This window comes from Dendrobates tinctorius, unplaced genomic scaffold, assembly GCF_039654945.1.
Source record: "Dendrobates tinctorius isolate UK_male_01 unplaced genomic scaffold, ASM3965494v1 ptg000250l, whole genome shotgun sequence".
Lineage (NCBI taxonomy): Eukaryota > Metazoa > Chordata > Amphibia > Anura > Dendrobatidae > Dendrobates > Dendrobates tinctorius.
Window position 1 is genome coordinate 61,555,890 of NW_027361917.1, and position 20,021 is coordinate 61,575,910.

A 20,021-nucleotide genomic window follows, 5' to 3' on the forward strand; every position below is an offset into this window, starting at 1 on the left:
TCCTGCTGTACAGTGTCAGGAATCCGACGCCTAACATGTTTCCTCACTATATTTCTGTTTATAGATATCCTGGATTCTTCTACTACCTTAATAGGACAGTGAAGAACAGTTGATGTTACATTTCCCTTCTGAGAGAAAACAGATGCAAAATAGGAATTTAAAAGTTCGGCCTTCTCAACATCCTGTCTTACCATTTCATCATTTTCATCCTGTAAAAATCCTATAGCATCTTTGACGTTTCTTTTACTTTTGACATATTCCAAAAATCCTTTATTATTGTTTTTGATGTCTCTTGCAAGCCTCAATTCATTATCCGCTTTAGATAATCTGATTCGTGCCCTGCAGGTTCTGCAGACAGCATTATATTCTTCTTTAGATATGCCTCCCTCTTTCCATTTTATAAACATTTCTTTCTTCCTTTTTAGCATGTGCTTAAGTTCTGTGTTCATCCAACCTGGTTTCCTTAAACGCTTCCTATTCTTCCCTCTTTTTTGGAATTGCTAACAATTGTGCTTTGAGAATTTCATTTTTCAAGATTTCTCATCCTTCCTGGACATTTTTGTCCTTAAGGATATCCAGCCATTGGATCCCTCCAATTCTCTTTCTGAATCCGTTAAAATCTGCCTTTCTGAAATCTAACCTTGACGTCTGAGTCTTCACAGGTCTTCCTCCTCTAGTTATCCAAAATTCGAAAATAGTATGGTTGCTACCTCCTAGGGTCTCAGCCACTCTTACCTCCTCAACCATTTCCTTCCTGTTTATAAGGATTAGATCCAAGGTAGCAGTTCCCCTTGTTTTCTCCCCTACCTTTTGGAAGATAAAGTTGTCAGCAAGAGAGGATAAGAATTTCCTTGACCTGTTAGTTTTGCGTGAGAGAGATTCCCAACAAATGTCTGGATAGTTGAAATCTCCCATGACAACCATGTCATATTTTTGGAGAACTCGGACATTTGATGCATAAAGAGTTCATCCATATCTTCAGCGTGCACAGGCGGCCTGTAGTAAATGCCTACAATGGTGTCCTTTCTATTGTTCTGTCCTTTTATTCTTACCCAAACAGTTTCCACAGAACTCCCAGTCTCTGAAGCTTCAATCTCTGTGCAGATATACGTGTTTCTAGCATACAATGCGACACCTCCTCCTCGTTTACTTCATACAATGACTTCTGCTATCCAGCTTGGATCCTGCAGGTTTGACAAATTTTCAAGTTGGAAGTCACTTACGCCAGCCATTAACTGCCTGACTCATATAGCTCGCTCATTCAAGATCACCAGATCTTGTGACACAGAAAAATGTAAAGGTTGGCATCTATGTAAAAACACCTATGTTGCCTCCGACTTGGAATTTTCCAGAAACCACATCATCTTCACTGTTCAGAGAGAAACCTACTCTGTGGAAATCCAGTGTCTCATTAACAAAGCATCCAATATCAGCGAACAGCGCATTGAGAAAACTCAACCCATTCATCGACAACAACGGCCTAGCGAGAGTAGGAGGCCGACTCAAAGAAGCTAAAGTGGAGTTTGAGGAGAAATTTCCTCTTATCCTTACCCAGAAGACAGGACTATTCAGTGCCCCTCCAGGAGGATTCAACGCTAAGGACCTCTACAAGCGCCAATGGAGACAGGTACAAAGTCTTGCAATCACATTCTGGGACAGGTGGCACAAATAGTATTTGTCTACCCTGCAGACACGGACAAAGTGGCAGTCTACCAGGCCTAATCTAGGCATTGGTGACCTCGTCCTTGTGAAAGACTGTCAAGCCCATTGGAACCAGTGGCCACTTGGTCTAGTGACCGCAACATTCCCGAGTAAGGATGGCAACGTCCGCAAAGTTGAACTGAGGATGGCGAAAGGGAATGAACTTAAGACATTCTTCAGACCAGTAACTGAACTAGTCCTATTGTTATCTTCGGAGAAAAAGGACAGTGACATCCGTTTGATGCCAGACGGGGAGTGTTCTTTCTCCAACATCTGATTTGTTATCTGCTTGTTAATGTTTTCAGTGTTTTTGGCTCCATCTAGTGACCAGAGTCATAACTGCAGTGTTATTGTATTTTACTTTCACTTTGCTTCTACCTTTCCCTCCATTGCAGTGCATTCTGGTAAGCTTTTGCAGTGCATTCTGGTAAGGCTGCAATGCATCCTAGTAGCCTATGCAAAGGATTATGGTTAGTTCCGCCCCCATTTTCCCTCCAGTTCTCCATTTTTCTTCTGCCTGCGTTCAGGAAGCATCTCATTTTCTCTTCTCCCCTTGTGATAGCATCACTGGTATGTATTTATGTTTCCAATATCCAATTCCTGTCTCATACTAGCCTGCTTAGTTAGTTCTCTCCTGGTTAGCTATTAGTGCAGATGATGTATTATGTATATATGAATCCCTGATGAACCCAGTATTGATTCTATACATATGTTTTGTTTGTAGTTTCACAATATACCACCACGTCCAATAAAGCACAGATTCAACCTACAGTCTCCTTATTGGACCCCGGTATAGTGGTTTAGCTGCCTGTATAAGCTACATGAATTCTGCTTCATTTAGTGAGGACAGAACAATTAGTTTTGTCAGATTCAAATTATTTCTGTCACCATTGTGGGTTTTTCTGTCATTAAACGAGGGGTACCAACAATTTTGACCAAGTGTGTATAATAGTGTAAAAGGATGCCACTATTATACACTATATAGTGCCAATTATGTGTTGATCCTGCCATTTGAGGTTTTTTAGTAATTGTAAGATATGCTTCATATCGTTCAACTACGCAGGTAAACAAGGAACACATTTTTGTAATTGGAGATCAACATATCTAGACAGGTTAGGCAACCTATACCAGATATTATGGGACATTGTGGAGGGTTGGAAATAGATTTATGAAGCTTTGGGATATGATAAAATACTGCAAGACAGGAGTGCTGAGTATTAACTCCTTTTCGACATCAGGTGTAGCAGTATGCTGATGTCCGACCTCCTCTGTTTGGTGCAGACTCCAGCGCTGAGCCCACACCTTTCCGGGCACATGTCAGCTGATATCTACAGCTGACATGTACCTGTAACAGTCATGTGTGGAATTGCTATCCAGCTGAGGCTGTTAACTAGTTAAATGCCGCTGTCAATTTCTGACAGCGGCATTTAACTCGGCTTACCGGAAGCGCGCCACAAATCCCTTCAATGGGTGATCCAGTTACACGATCGCGGTTCATCGATGGGTCGGCAACATACCTCTATGGTTGTCATAGCCAGATTGCTGAGTGCCGCCCAGTGGTCGGCGCTCATAGCAAGTGAGTATTTCTGCTACACACAGGCGATCAAAATACTGCAGCTTCTAGTCTCATAGAGACTATTGAAGCGTGCAAAAAAGTTTATAAAAATATATAAAAATAAAAAAATATAAATGTTCAAACCTCCCCCCTTTCGCCCCTTTCTAAATAAAACAACAAAAAAACAAACATGCACATATTTGGCATTGCCGCATTCAGAATCGCCCGATCTATCAATATAAAAAAAATTAACTACCACTAACATGTGTTAGGCGTCGAGTTCCTGCTACTGCACAGGGGGAATCTCAAGCCATGTTCTCTGCAGTCTCCCATTCTTCTGCAGCCACAGAGGTTCCTGCTCAGCAGAGACATCAGTCCCAGCATCTTGCTCAGGCTAATGCTATGCATTTGGTTGCTGTTGCTGCCCCAGGTTCAGTTATAGCATACAGCATTAGTCAGCAGCGAGCATACGCCCTTGGGACTAAGTCCTGCTTTTCTCCATCTGAGCATGCCCGTGAGACGACCGCTCATTGATAGTCGGAGGTCACATGCTCAGGTCCTCAAGCAACTCAGATTGGGCCATCAGCAAGGTCCTGACAGGCTGCAGTTTTAAAAGGATCGCATGGCCGCACGGCCGTGCACTAGTATAGACCATGTGGAGTGATGTTGTATGCACGTATGAATGTCTCTGGTGAATGACTCATTATGAAACCCATACCCTGGGTACACATGTGTTGTTCAGCCTTGCCAGTTAGTGCCTAGTGCAGGTAGGAGGCAGAGTCAGGGATTAGCATCAGCGCCAAGTAGTGGCTTTGCCTGTACGCCACTGTGCACTTGGTCTGCACTCCACAGTAGCCAGCGTCTATTAGTGGTGTTCACAGGTGCGACGCCGCGCTCTTAGTGGGTCTAGGGGGACTCTAACCCTGTGTCTTTGGGGCAGAGTTCTGTGACTGTACACTAGCGCTCACTTTGCCGAGCTCTGTGAGCTTTAACAGGCTACTGCATTTATATTCCGCGGTTCTGTGAAGCAACAGAGTCCGCCTCTGCTCACACTGGGTGACGTTAACCCGCGTGTGTTCTTCTATTATACCACCATATAGCGTCCGCCATTATCGGGCAGCAGGTAACATCTTTGCACGGTGGACCCCGGGCTGCGAACACACCTTATTACTACCTTCTTATTTGGTGCATTCCGCCAGACCTAACAATGTGAAGTACAATATGTCACGAAAAAACAGTCTCAGAATCGCCAAGATCCGAATCGCCAAGATCCGTTGAAGCATTCCAGAGTTATGACCTCATAAAGGGACAGTGGTCAAAATTGTAAAAATTTGCCCGGTCATTTATTTGCAAACCACCCTTGGGGGTAACGGGGTTAAACGTCGTATGTCATTCGTGAAACATTTCTGAAAAGTCTCCATCGAGTCTGAATACTAATGAACAGGGTGAAAGATGTATTTTTTTCTTTAAATTTGCATGAACATAACTACTGCTGGGTTGTATAACAGTGTTATGAATTATTATTGGATTTTTAAAAAAAATGTTTTTTAATGGCCAGCTTCTGCATAAATTGTTTGATGAAGTCTTGGAACCGATTAAACTTGGTAGTGGGGGCAAACTTCAAGCCCTTGTTGAGTAGACCTTCTTCCTCTTTACTTAGCAAGTGTTTGCAAAGGCTAAGTTCACACTTTCATTTGACTGGTCCTCCCTTAAGCTCCGCCTACTCTCCTCCTACTTCCGCATGCGTGCTGCATTGTCCTGCGTACCTATCTTTAACATTGGGTATGCAGGGACATGCATTGTATGCGGATGCGTCCAAATTAGGTGTTTTGATGTGCCCGCCAATGGCACGGAAATGCAACATGTTGCATTTCTGTATGTTTGGCGGGCACATCAAAACGGTGCATGCGGATGCATCTGCATACAGTGCATGTCCCTGTGCACCAAATATTTAAGATAGAAGAGAGAAGATATAGGCCACACATTGGGGATCACCCAACATAGGATTTAGCGAAAAATATAACAATCGTTAAAAACATTAAAATTGGTCACACATGTGACATGAAAATCTAGGCTCAAAATAGAGCCAAACCCTCATGGCTCCACATTCCACATGAAATAACTCAATAGACAACCAAATGTGTATATAGATAGCATACCACAATATAAAGGCTTTGCACACCTGACGCGTGTCGCCACCAGTTGTGGCTTCGTCAGACCACAACTGGTGGCGACACGCATCGGGTCTCAGGACGCTCAGGCTCCACTCCACCTCTGATTCGTAATTTTTATATAATTAATTTAAAGCTGAGCTCAGTATTCTTTGCATGCGGCTATTGTTAGCCTGTGCTATCTAATTTCAGCATGCCTGATTAATCGTGACAATTTGAGTTACTCTTAGGGAAGCATGCATACCCCTTTAGGATGTTGCTAATATCATTGTATTAGGGGGCTACTCAAGCCGCATAGTGTTTTTGGCTTGTTAGCATGTTTTTTACAGGTATATTATATTCTCTGCTACATGGTTTAAATCATTTTCATCTGTATGCACAATACATGCTGTCTTAGTGCTGTTTAACTCATTTCTGACCATTTGCCATCATTTGTATTTATGGTATGTGCATTCATTTGTTCTTATGAACTAGTCTTTATACAAAGCCTTTATATTGTGGTATGCTATCTATATACACATTTGGTTGTCTATTGAGTTATTTCATGTGGAATGTGGAGCCATGAGGGTTTGGCTCTGTTTTGAGCCTAGATTTTCATGTCACATGTGTGACCAATTTTAATGTTTTTAACGATTAGGTGTTTTGGTTTGTGTGTCTAAATAAAGATTGTTATATTTTTTGCTAAATCCTATGTTGGGTGATCCCCAATGTGTGGCCTATATCTTCTCTCTTCTTTGTAAATTGGCATCAATCTTGTATAGGTCTGGTTCGATCCCCTTTTATATGTCAGTGGTGCCCCCTTGTGTGTAATTTAAATATTTAAGATAGGTATGCAAGATAATGCAGGAACTATGCGGAAGTAGGCGGAGCTTAAGGTAGAACGTATGCAGCCATACACAGACCAGCCAAACGCAACTGTGAACTTAGCCTAAGATGAAATCTTTTTTGCCCCGTATCCATTGTTTGATTAGGTTGGCATTTTACCTTTTTGATAAGTATCCCTCCTCTACATCCCCTTTTGTGTATTTTTGATTTCTGGCTTTACAAAAATCCTGGTTAATAGTTTTTTTATTATTATTATTATTATTATTATTATTATTATTATTATTATTATTATTATGTTAACATTAAAACAGGGTTTAGATGTTACAGCTTGTCTGTTTGTCCAACATTGTTCATTCATTTGTTTTGTATTTGTAGCTACGGTTGATGGCTCTTCTATTTCTTCCAAAATGTGATACCTATTTTAAGCACTCGTGCAGGTGACAGATTCCCCTCTTTGGGATCCATTAAGTGGTATATCCTCACTATTTTGTAATGGTATCATTTGTATCGTAGGACTTAAAGTGATAAGAGGTAGATCTTCAGAGGATTCTGAAGTGTTATAGGCTGAAAATATTTCCTCCAAAAAGTTGGTAAAGCTAATTTCATCTACAACCTGAAAAACATCTGTTTTTTCGAGATTCATGTAGTGATTATTAGTAACAGAATCTCTGCCAAAAGATGTTTTATATGGATAATTTATTTTGCCTTTTTTTTTTATTCTGATCTTAATACTCTTGTACAGGTTAACAATATCTGGATGATTTTTATATGATTTTAATTCAAATAAACTAGATATTTTACAACTGCTTTGCATTAATTGAGTCTTTTTTTGTCTATAATAAAGGATACTGCTTTTTTAGAAAAAACTTTGAACATGGTATACTACTCTTTCTTAGTATTTTTTTTATCTCCAATATCCCCAGATAATTCTTTGGGGATCATATCTGCTGCTAGATAACTTTGTAAAGTAGCGACGTCCTATAGGTTGCGCATCTCCTTTAATAATAATTGTCCTAAGATCTTGAGATTTTGATGGACATGGTGTATCTGTTCCATATTGGAATTAGCTACTAGTTGATTTCAGTTCATGCTTACTAATAGTGAGGTATTTAACAGGGCATTTCAGGACCAGTCCATATTGAGCCATATAATTTTTATTCCTTTAGGGTGCCAATCTCCGCTGCCATGAATAGTGATGGGCGAATCCCCAGATGTTTGGGATTGGCAGGTTCGCCCGAGCTTTTTTGTACAGTTCGAGTTCGGGGCCGGAGATGACACAAACTTGCATCCGAACCCCGAGCTCCGACTTTAGAGATATGGGATGGGGCAGGGGCTGTAAAAAAAAAAAAAAAAAAAGCAGAAAATTAATAATTAACATTATAATTATACTTACATGTCACCGCACGAAAACTGCCGGAAAAAGCTGAAGACTGCCGAGTGCAGTGAATACCGGTGGAAGTTAATGAGCAGCCCCAGAAGCATATGCGGCCGGGAGACAGCGGGACGGGAGGACGCGTCGCTGGACTAGTAAGCATAATTATAATGTTTATTATTAATTTTCTGCTTTTTTTGTTAACCCAAACTGGACCCAAACTGTAGCCCTGGACCCAAACTGTAACACGGGTTTCACTATATGTACGGTACGGGTCCCAAACTTTACAGTTCGGGTTCACCCATCCCTAGCCATGAAGGGTTTGTTTGTTAGGGTTCAGTACAGTGATTTTGTTATTAGATCACTTATGTTATTTATATATATATTTTTAATACATATCTGACAAAATTTCTATTTTAATGTCATAATTCATGTGCTATACAATTTGCCTTATTGGCCGCTTAACTCCCTCCTTTTGATGTGGGTTCCAGCGCTGAGCCCACATCTTTTCCGCAACATGTCAGATGTTTTGAACAGCTGACATGTGCCTATAAGAGGATCGCAATTCCACCCACAACAGTTAACTAGTTAAATGCCGCTGTCAATCTCTGACAGCAGCATTTAACAAGCCCTTCCGGCAAGCACATTGGAAATCCCGCCCATCAGTGACCCCGTCACATGATCGCGGGTCACCGATGGGTTGGATTGACAACAAGAGGTCTCCAGCAGACCTCTATGGTGGTCACTGCCGGATTGCAATGAGCGCTGCATGGTGGTCGGTGCTCATAGCAAGTCAACAATTCTGCTACACACAGGCGATCTGATCATTGCCTGTATGTAGCAGATCCTATTGGATTATGGCAGCTTCTAGACTGCCATGGAGACCATTGAAGCATACCAAAAGTAAAAAAAAGTTTTTGAAAATGTTAAAAAATAAACAATATATAAAAGTTCAAATCACCCCCTTTCGCCCCAATCAAAATAAAACAATAAAAAATCAAGCATACACATATTTGGTATCGCAGCATTCAGAATCGTCTGATCTATCAATATGAAAAAAGAATTAACCCGATTGCTAAACAGCGTAACGAGAAAAAAGTAAAAACGCCAGAATTATTTTTTTGGGTCATTGTAACATTGCATTAAAACGCAATAACGGGCGATCAAAAGATCGTATCTGCATCAAAATGGTATCATTAAAGACATCAGCTCGGCACACAAAAAAAAAGCCCTCACCCAACCCAAGATCACGAAAAATGGAGACGCTACAGGTATTGGAAAATGGCACAATTTTATTTTTCTTTAAACAAATTTTGGAATTTTTTTTCACCTCTTAAAAAAGAAACTATACATGGTTGCTGACTATGAACTCTTAGTGTCCTGAATAATAATGGCATGTCAGTTTTAGCATTTAGTAAACATGGTAAAAACAAAAAACAACTGTGGGATTGCACATTTTTTGAAATTTCACCGCACTTGGAATTTTTTTCCTGTTTTCCAGTGCATGATATGTTAAAACCAATGGTGTCGTTCAAAAGTACAACTCGTCCCGCAATAAACAAGCCTTCACATGGCCTTTTTAACAAAAAATAAAAAAGTTATAGCTCTGGGAAAAAGAGGAGCAAAAAATGAAAATGCAAAACCAAAAATACCTCTGGTCGTTAAGGGGTTAATGCTGCCTTTTGTCATTTAGGTTCTTACACTACAACTGGAGATATCAGGAGTGCTGAGGTAGGAAAAGGCTGCTCACACTGCTGTCCACCTTGTGTCTAATCTAATACTGGAAATACCAGATGTACTGAGATAAAAAGTGGCTGCTCACACTGCTATCCACCATATCTGATCTAATAATGGCGATATCAGGGGTGCTGAGGTAAGAGGCCACTCACACTGCTGTCAGCCATATCTGATCTAATACTGGAGATACCAGGGGTGCTGAGGTAAGAGGCCACTCACACTGCTGTCAGCCATATCTGATCTAATACTAGAGATACCAGGGGTGCTGAGGTAAGAGGAGGCTCACACTGCTGCCAGCCATATCTGATCTAATACTAGAGATACCAGGGGTGCTGAGGTAAGAGGAGGCTCACACTGCTGTATGTCATATCTGATCTAATACTGGAGATACCAAGGGTGCTGAGGTAAGAGGAAGCTCACACTGCTGTCAGCCATATCTGATCTAATAATAATAATAATAAATTTTATTTTTATAGCGCCGACATATTCCGCAGCACTTTACATTTCAGAGGGGATTTGTACAGACAATAGACATTACAGCATAATACTAGAATACTAGAGATACCAGGGGTGCTGAGGTAAGAGGCCACTCAGACTGCTGTCCGCCATGTCTGATCTAATACTGGAGATATCAGGGGTGCTGAGGTAAGAGGAGGCTCACACTGCTGTCAGCCATATCTGATCTAATACTGGAGATACCAGGGGTGCTGAGGTAAGAGGCCACTCACACTGCTGTCCGCCATATCTGATCTAATACTGGAGATATCAGGGGTGCTGAGGTAAGAGGAGGCTCACACTGCTGTCAGCCATATCTGATCTAATACTGGAGATACCAGGGGTGCTGAGGTAAAGAGGAGGCTCACACTGCTGTCAGCCATATCTGATCTAATACTGGAGATACCAGGGGTGCTGAGGTAAGAGGAGGCTCACACTGCTGCCAGCCATATCTGATCTAATACTGGAGATACCAGGGGTGCTGAGGTAAGAGGAGGCTCACACTGCTGTATGTCATATCTGATCTAATACTGGAGATACCAGGTGTGCTGAGGTAAGAGGAGGCTCACACTGCTTTCTGCCATATCTGATCTATTACTGGAGATATCAGGAGTGCTGAGGTGAGAGGAGGCTCACACGGCTGTCCACCATGTCTTTCTGATCTAATACTGGAGATACCAGGGGTGCTGAGGTAAGAGGCCACTCAGACTGCTGTCAGCCATATCTGATCTAATACTGGAGATACCAGGGGTGCTGAGGTAAAGAGGAGGCTCACACTGCTGCCAGCCATATCTGATCTAATACTGGAGATACCAGGGGTGCTGAGGTAAGAGGAGGCTCACACTGCTGCCAGCCATATCTGATCTAATACTGGAGATACCAGGGGTACTGAGGTAAGAGGAGGCTCACACTGCTATCCACCATATCTGATCTAATACTGGAGATACCAAGGGTGCTGAGGTAAGAGGAGGCTCACACTGCTTTCTGCCATATCCGATCTATTACTGGAGATATCAGGGGTGCTGAGGTGAGAAGAGGCTGCTCACACTGCTGTCCACCCAGTCTATCTGATCTAATACCGGAGATACCAGGGGTACTGAGATAAGAAGAGGTAGCTCACACTGTTGTCCAATCTGTCTTTCTGAATGCAGAATGGAAGCTGTAACCTGGATATAACTTATAACACTTATTGTCAAGTTGTCTCCAGGTCACTGCACCTGAGTTTCCTATGCCATCTTCCTCTACATGAAGGGAGGGGAGCAAATGCTCACAGGCACTAGTCCTATTAACATTCTAGGACAGGTTTTTTCAGTGTAACAAGATTGCAGACATTTTAATGCATTATAGTGATGACCTATTTAGACTAAATTAGTGAGATTTACTAATTAAATATAATTAGGAATTTATATATCATGACATTTTCTTTTTTTCAATTTTTTCAAATTTATGTGAACAACTTTAATATAAGTTAATTTCAATTAATCTATATACCAGTTTCCTTCTCTTCCTGCATTTTCCTTAATTTTGGTGTAGCGTTTTATTAGTGTTATAAGAGTGATTGTGCGCCCTTCGGGCATGCGTTGGGATTACGAACCACGCAATGGGGTGTAACCACGCATCAGACTGACCTTGCAATAGGATGTAACCACGCACCAGACTGGCCTATGTGCAGACTAACAGCAAACATAAATACCTGGTGTACCTCTCCTGCCACTCCTACCTTGTGTATGGAAAAGCTCTGTCTTTAATACTGTTCTGCTAGAGCTATTCGATAGCGCTATCTATGAAGAAAGTGCACGGGTAGAGCTATCCCATAGCTCTATTCCTAAAGGAAATGAACGGTAGAGCTATCCGATAGCGCTGTCCCTCAGTGTTCCTGAGCGTAAGCTATTTGACATGGTTGAGCGCACTTAGGATCTGCCCCCAAGGCCCTTTCCATGCCCAATGTTAGGGCCGTAGACCGCGGCTAGGAGTTAGTCCCACTTTTGTGTACAATTGTGCTTTTACAATTGTTAAAAATCTTAATAAAAGACTTCTTTGTACACACAGTTGACAGTTAAACCATTTGGCAACATAAGGAATAAGTTTACCTTGCTTCTGGGTCTCAAATATTTTCACCTTTATTTGTTGGATTTTCTTTCCCCTGGAGAAAGCCACATATAACTAAAACACTGGGAGAGGCAAATAAATTCCTACAATATCTAAGGAGTGTCCCTGAGATTTATTGGTGGTCATTGCAAAAGCCAACATGACAGGAAACTGACGCCGTCGCATCTGGACTGGCAAGTTTTTATCTTTGGAAATCAGGTCAATTCTTGGAATAAGAACTGTCTGACCCTTTGCTTTTCCATTTAAAGCAACGGCATGAATAACATTTGCTTTTAAGCTTTTCACATAAAGCCTTGTGCCATTACAAACGCCACGCTTTCTGTTAAGATTACGCAGGAGTATAATTACAGCTCCTGGTTTCAGCTTTAGTTCATGAGGAGGCAACCCAGTGGGATTCAAAGAGTTAAGAAACTACAGGGTAATCTGTGAGAATCCCACCCTCCTCTTCCGCAATTGTGTCGACAGAGCGATATGTTGTGTTCACCTTGAACTTGCCTAAGAATTTTGTCGTTCAAGGCGTGAACATCATCATTCAATGGCGTAAGAATTGCTTCTACCATTGCATCGGTATTCTCAATTGAGTCGCCAAAAATAGCTGTAATTAAATCATCCTCTTCAATAAAAGAATTCAGGATTTCAATTGTGTCTTCTGGTAGACCATATTCATTTGACAACTCTCCATTGCCAAGTTTGAGTAACCATGAGATGTACTCAACTTCGTCGTGAGACGTTCTCATATTCTGATGTAACTGGAACCGTGAAAACTGATTCCAGGATTTTGAGTATTTAATTGTGGACTGTACAACGTGGGATCTTTTTCCACCTTCTACTATTGGTATGGTTTGAAGAAAGTCACAACCGTTTATGAAAACTTTTCCACCAAATGGTCTTTTTTCCACATATGTCTTGGAACAAATTATCCACAGCGTTCATATTAAAACAGGGAGTCATTGTTACTTCGTCCCAAATAACGACACATGATTCCATAAGCTCCTTTGCTTGAAGTGAAGTTGTCTTAACTTTTGACACTGTAGTCTTATTTGATGTAATTCCAAAGCCAAACTTGGAATGGTAGGTGCTACCGTTTTGTAGTAATAAACACATAACCAGGGATATGGATATACAAAAATACCATATTTTAATTAATTTTAGGAACACTCTCTGTCCAATAGCCAAACATCAGAATAAATTAGAGGGGTTTTTTTCCAAAGAAAGGAAATTATTTTTAAAGAAAAATAGTACAACGTTTTGTCATCTATATAAAAGTTTTTAATTTATTGAGTACAAATAAATTTCTCAAAAGACAAAACACGTAGTTACAAAAAGTTACACATATAAAAGGCAGGTAGTAATGCAACCGTAGTTGTGACATGGAGACATATGTAAATGCCTAGATGCTAGAAACTCCCATATATACAACAATGGCCACACTGTAAACGCCAATAAGTACCATCTCTTAAGCATTCAGGTAAACAGAAGTAACAAAAGAATACAAATAGAGATTCATTATGTAAAAAGGAACAGTCCCAATACAGTCCTACAAATGGCATTAACAATGGTGGTCAAATACATAAATAGACCACGGGAGTTTCCTCACCCATATTAAGGAAATGTTACCACGTCTCACAGGAACACCCCGACGCGCGTTTCGCACCTCGCTTCCTCGGCCATTGTTGTATATATGGGAGTTTCTAGCATATAGGCATAATAAATTAAAACTTTTCATCTGGAACATTTACTGTTGTCGATCCGTAGTGAGCACAGGACTTTTTATTGCTTAAGAGCACTTCATTAATATCATGAAGAGCCAGTTGTTCAGCAATTTCTGGAGTGTACCGCCTGGTGTAATCCTCTATAAATTCGGTTTTATATTTTTGCCATAATGCCAATGGTTTAGCTGGTTCCCCATATACACAAATAATTCGCGAAGTTGGTAGGGAATTTTGAAAGCGATTGCATCCGTTATACCGTCTTCCCATTGGGAATGATATTCCAAAAGATGAAGATCAATGCACGCATTTTTATACGTGTCATGTACGACTTCATTGACAGTCCTTAAGTCAGCATAAGACTTTGCTCCTCTTATGTGAAGTAAAAGGAGTCTTAGGTAATACAGCTCACCTTCTGTTAAAGAGACTGTATACATTCAGGCAATTGTTTTCCCAAACTGAGCCTGTCGTTTTTTCCATCCTTCTGGTACAGCATTTCTATCCCAGACACAGTGTTCATGGATTTCACTGTACAAATACTGATGGGTAGAAGCATCAACGCTGTTTAGCTCAAAATAAGCCTACAGTGTAGAGGTTTTTGAGTAAAAAATAACCATATCCTCCTTACCATCTTCAAAAAACACTTGCTGCATGTTTTCAAGGTGCACAGCCAGTCTTTTAATGGTATGTGATGTATCATGCATTTTATTTTTTCTGATTCTCCACATGCCCTCAGGGGCGCTTATATACTGAGAATCTAGGTACATGGCTGGTTCATTACAGTTTAATGTCTCAAACTTGATATTGGCACAGTCATGCCTTTTGTATACATATTTGAAAAGATATTTAACACTTTTTATTGAAGCACATATCTCAACATTGACAATTGTACTTGAGTAATTTCTAGGGGTTGTATGGAGCTACAAATCTATTGTCGATTTCCCACGTTCCTTGTCTGGTTTTCCCAGTATTGGGTCGACGGTACTGTGGGTAACCATCAACATTGGGGTTTGTCTCTGTATTAAAATCCTTTTGGAATTTTTTTGCGCATTGACCATCTGTCATGCATATAGCACCAGGTTGATCCTCACCACAAGGGCCATGAATCATGTGCTTCATCACTGCCTCATGCAGTTTTGGATTTGCTGTCTCATTTGGGATTTCAGCAGAGACCAATTCGTCAATTCTTTCTTTGTCCCTCGGTTTATCTTCCTCTTCGAAGATTAAGAGCATGTGAGCGTGTGGTAGTCCACGCTTTTGAAATTCTATTACATGCACATAGGCAACTACACGTCCAAAAAATGTGCTTTTTCAAAATCTCGTTAAGCATGGGTTGGCATTTGATTTTAAATACTCGTGCAACCAAATCTGGTTTGAACTTTGGCCTTTGCCATGGCAAGCCTGTATGCATAGTACTGCAAAAGGGTGATTTTTGCCATGGCAAGCCTGTATGCATAGTACTGCAAAAGGGTGATTTTTTTTCTTGTCGAACTTGATTCACTGGTATGGATGGTAGATGAATGTCACCAATTCCTTGATGTTGCACACTTAGGGCAATTGGAGTTGTCAAATTTATTGTCCAACCACTGTCTCCATATGGGAGTAGAAGTGGATATGTCATTGCATCACACTTTCTGTTAAGAAAGCTGATTTGAACTGTTTGGTTTTCACTTTTCAGGTGAGCTCTGATGTCCCTATTAAATGGGGGTTCACCTAATGCATTTTGATAAATTATACTGTAGCTACTTCATTGCACCTTGGTGCATTGTAGCACCTCTGGTCATTATTGTAGTCATTTATAATTGACATTGTTATTTCGAGTGGATCGCGATTTTCTAATTCAGCAATCCTCTCTTCCTCTCTTTCATTATGAAGACTCTTGCGAGTGGGTTAATTGCTTTCATTTGCTCTCTAAGAGATGACAGCAGTGCTGGGAGGCACTTTTTATTTGCTTGACTCCTTGTACTTAAAGGGAATCTGTCACCCTTTTTTGGCCTTTCAGCTGCCGGCATAGACATCGGGGGCTTATCTATAGCATTCTGTAATGCTGTAAATAAGCGTCCGATGTAACCTGAAAGAGAAGAAAAACACGTTATATTATACTCACCAAGGTGGGCGGACCGATCCGATGGGTGTCGCCGTCCCGTCCGGCACCTCCCTTCTTCATGCGATGATGTCCTCTTCTCCCGTCCTGTAATGGCTCTGGCGCAGATGCACTGCTTTGCCCTGTTGAGGGCAGAGCAGAGTCCTGCAGTGCGCAGGCGTCGGGAGAGGTCTGGCGCCTGCGCACTGCAGAATTCTGCTCTGCCCTCAACAGGGCAGAGCAATGTGCCTGTGCCGGTGCCATTTCAGGACAGGAGAAGAGGACATCATCGCATGAAGAAGGGAGGCACCAGACAGGACAGCGACACCCACCGGACCGCCCACCTCGGTGAGTATAATATAACGTGTTTTTCTTCTCTTTTAGATTACATCGGGGGCTTATCTACAGCATTACAGAATGCTGTAGATAAGCCCCCGATGTCTATGCCGGCAGTTAATAGGGGAAAAAAAAGGGTGACAGACTCCCTTTAATGCTTCTTCACTGTCCAAGATATAAATCTGGGCAAACTTGGGAGTACTACCCACAGCGGGTTGCAATGGGGAAGTTCTATGGTAAATTTGTCCATAAATATGAAAACACTATGGACCATGCCCAGGAGGTGGCGCTACTTGTGCTCCCATTGATGCCAAAGCAAGAGTGCTATTGTATTGCCTTATATTAGCCATAAAGTTATTGGAGTGCTGATGCTCTCCTTTCATCACCCTGACTAATTGATCATCCATATGAATGGGACGTAATTGGGATGCGCCCTCTCTTGCAGCAGGAAAGGATGTCAGTTTGCCAGCACAGTGCTTTTCAATAAGTGTCTCATCAATTTGATTAAGAAGCCCTCTAGCGGCAAATGTAAATTTCCGTCGTCGAGTGGCTCTTGCATTTTGGACACATCTTCTATCTTGTTCTCATCTTTGTGAAATTTGTGTATCACTGTGTGCATTGCGTGTTGCTCATTTGTCATGCAGCATTAGATGTTCTACGTGATTCAGTTACTTTATTCATTTCTCTTGCTATGGCCGCCCTCTGTCGGGCTGCATCAGCGGTTCTTCCACAATTTTGTTCGTCTTCTGTTTCATTACGATGCAGGTTACGCATCTGTATGCGATTCGCTTCTCTACGTGCAGCAGTGCGATCAATTTGATCCATCTTTGCAATATTGCCTCACACTGTTGCCTGAGTGTTGCCTCACAGTGTTGCCTAAGGGCTAACGTTCAAAAAATGCTTATGCCTTAACTCGTCACCAGGGAGAGCTCCGCTCCTTATTAGATATGTCACTTAACTCCTATACAGGGCCTTACAGTACTTAGGTATCCATGGTTTCGCCCACTCATATAGTCAGTTAGCTGCTAGTGGTAGTAACTATGGATACCTGAGTTACTGTTGAGCTGTGGTGACTCATTGTGCACAGACACACGGACACGTCCAAATTAGGTATATGGACACTCAATATGATAGTATTACAAAAAATGTTTGGACTTTATTTCCTGGAATTTTCAATGACTAATAATGTTTTCATGTATACAGTATGTTTTCGATTGTTGAGAAAACTTTTGCCCCCATATACACACACCAAATATTTGAAAATAGCGTTGAGAATCAAAGATAAAAAAAATAATTGTGTAGGAGAAGAAAATGTGTAAAAGGTTCATCATGTGTACAGTAATTACTGAACCTTTTCAAGAATGGAAGTGCTATATCATGACTTTACATCACTAAAACGACACCAGGTGTAGCTCTCTCTCCACTCGATGTTAGTAAAAAAAAGAGAGTACGTGCATGCTTCATGTATTGAATATAACAAGGTATACATTTGATTAAGGGTTGTAAAAGGCTATAAACCCAAGAACATGGATAATTTTAAAATTATTTTATTTAAAGTAGATTAAAAATGTTCATTACAACCTTAGATGAATTCCTTGCGGTATGTAGTTTTTAAAATGGTGTCACTTCCGGGTGTGTTCTGCTTTTCTGACACTTCAGGGGTTTTCAAATACGACCCGGCATCGCTATTCTATTCTGGACAAATTTGCACTCACAGTCAAATAATTTCTTCCATTCTGAGCTCTGCCCTTTGCCAAACAATAGTTAAATGACCATATATAGGATGAGATGTGCAAATATGGTACAATTTGAATTTGGCAGATTAACTTGAATCTGACGGGTAAATTTGATTTGTATGAAATGTAGTTTTGAATACTTTAGGGGTGTGTTTTACAGATGTGGTCACTGTTGGGAATTTTGTAATATGTTGGTTCTGCAAATTTCCTTAAAAATGTGACAGATTGTTCTTAAACTTTCACTACTTCTGACATACTTAAAACAAAGAGTTTAAAAAATGGTGCTGTCTTAAAGACATGTAGGAAATGTTATTTATTAACTTTTGTGTGGTATAACTATATTTTAAAGCCATATAAATTCAAAGTTTGAAAAATGCAATTTTTTTTTATTTTTGCAGATCTCAGAATGACTGGGATATGTAGAAGCATTCCAAATGTATCACCATATAAAGTAACACTTTAGTTTTCCATTCTCTGAACTTCTATAAAAATTTAAATTCGTATTTTTCAATGATTAAGAAATGTTTTTCTCCAAGACTGATTTGATGCATGATTCCAATGTAATTAATTAATGAATTTACACAAAGAAACTGACATAAAAGTTGCAAAATTTTGCACAATATTTAGTTGTACAAAAAAATAATATTTTATAACTTAACATTAATATTTTATGCATAAACATGTATATGCAGTAATAATTTATGCATATGCCTTGTTTTATATTTTATACATAAAATAATGCATGTACATTAATATTTTATACATAAAAATATATATTTTCATGCCTGTTCTGCCACTTTCCCCACAGTGGATTGTGCTTAGTTAAATGAACATACCCAATCATATCCTGACAGATTCACTATAATTTTATGTTAGAATGTAGTTGAAAATATTGCAGAAATCCACTCCAATTTGAGCAGATTTCTGTCATGAAAGTCCAGAAAGTTGCACCAGCCATTATGAATTGCCCCCTTGTATGCATATAAAGAAAGGGGTGAGATTGTGCAAAAGATCAGTGGGGCAGAAAATAAAAATATAACCATTTAAAACTAATGTAATAAATATTTTTTTTTTAAAGTTTGCCCCTACGAATTATAGCCCCCCCACCCGCTTGTAGGATTTATTGTAATAAATATTAGATGTTTGAAAGTAACTTACCTCTGTCACAATGGATGAACCAGTAGTATCATAAACCCAACCATTCGTACAGCTGGTAAGAGAGATGTTGAAATCTCCAAATGCAGAAAGATTCCTTAGAGGATCAGCACAAGTCAGAGACGTCTTGTTCCAATCAATATCATATTGATGACACTGGCTGGTCTGTGTTGACTCATTCAACCAGAGAACGGTATAGTTTATTTCCTCTTCAAAGCTCCAGCCACATTTGTTTTTCACCTCCTCAACCACAGGATTACTGCATCTGAATTCAGGCACAAAGCCTAGAAACACAATGCCCACATATATTGGGCTGAAAACGGCAGAAATAAAGCACATGGAAATGAACAACTGTTTTTGGAACAGGCCAAATTGTCCTATGTCATCTAAAACATCATCAAAAGACGTCATTGCTTGACCGTATCACAGGATGTCTGAGGGTGATGTGAGAGCCCAATCTTATCAACTGTTAACTGAAGAATAAACTTCTGAAAAATATCTAGTATTTGTAGATCAGTCATTAATGTGTAATGTTTAGAAAGACAAGTTATCTAATGTTCATCATTTTGTTATAACGTGCTAAGCCAGATGAACCAGTTTGGAGATGCTTGGCAAAGTTAAAATATTTTAGTTTGCATAAGTTACTAAACTGGGGAATTTAGCCAAGGGACATAATACATAATTCTCCTCTTCAGAATCAAGTGCCAGTAAGCTGTCTTTTTTTGAATTTTTCATTTTTGTGAAGTGAAAATATTTTTTCCCAGGATAAAGTCAATATGGCTTCTGTTTTAAATATTTTGTGGCATGCCCCAATCTTATTTTGCCATCACGTTAGCACAGTTTTTCTGATTCCAACTTTGACATCCCCAGGACCTACTGTGTTGAGTGTAACAGCAATAATATCCAAGTAGTTACAGGAAAAAGATAGCCCTAAAATGCTCTGAATGACATTTTGCATTTTAAAGACATTAAATTGATTATTTATTGCAGGCATTCATTGTAACGATTATGCAAGAATAGACCAGATCCTACATTCT

General features: G+C 40.2%; 1 protein-coding gene across 1 annotated transcript in view; it reads right to left on the minus strand.

The window, feature by feature from the left end:
• Positions 1 to 19,395, minus strand: part of SLC22A2 (solute carrier family 22 member 2) — a 267,564-nt gene extending 248,169 nt beyond the window's left edge. Inside the window, exon 1 of the mRNA XM_073557713.1 lies at positions 18,988 to 19,395. Coding sequence (XP_073413814.1) covers positions 18,988 to 19,395 — 408 coding nt within the window. The remainder of the gene's footprint in view (positions 1 to 18,987) is intronic.
• Positions 19,396 to 20,021: the final 626 nt, after the last annotated feature.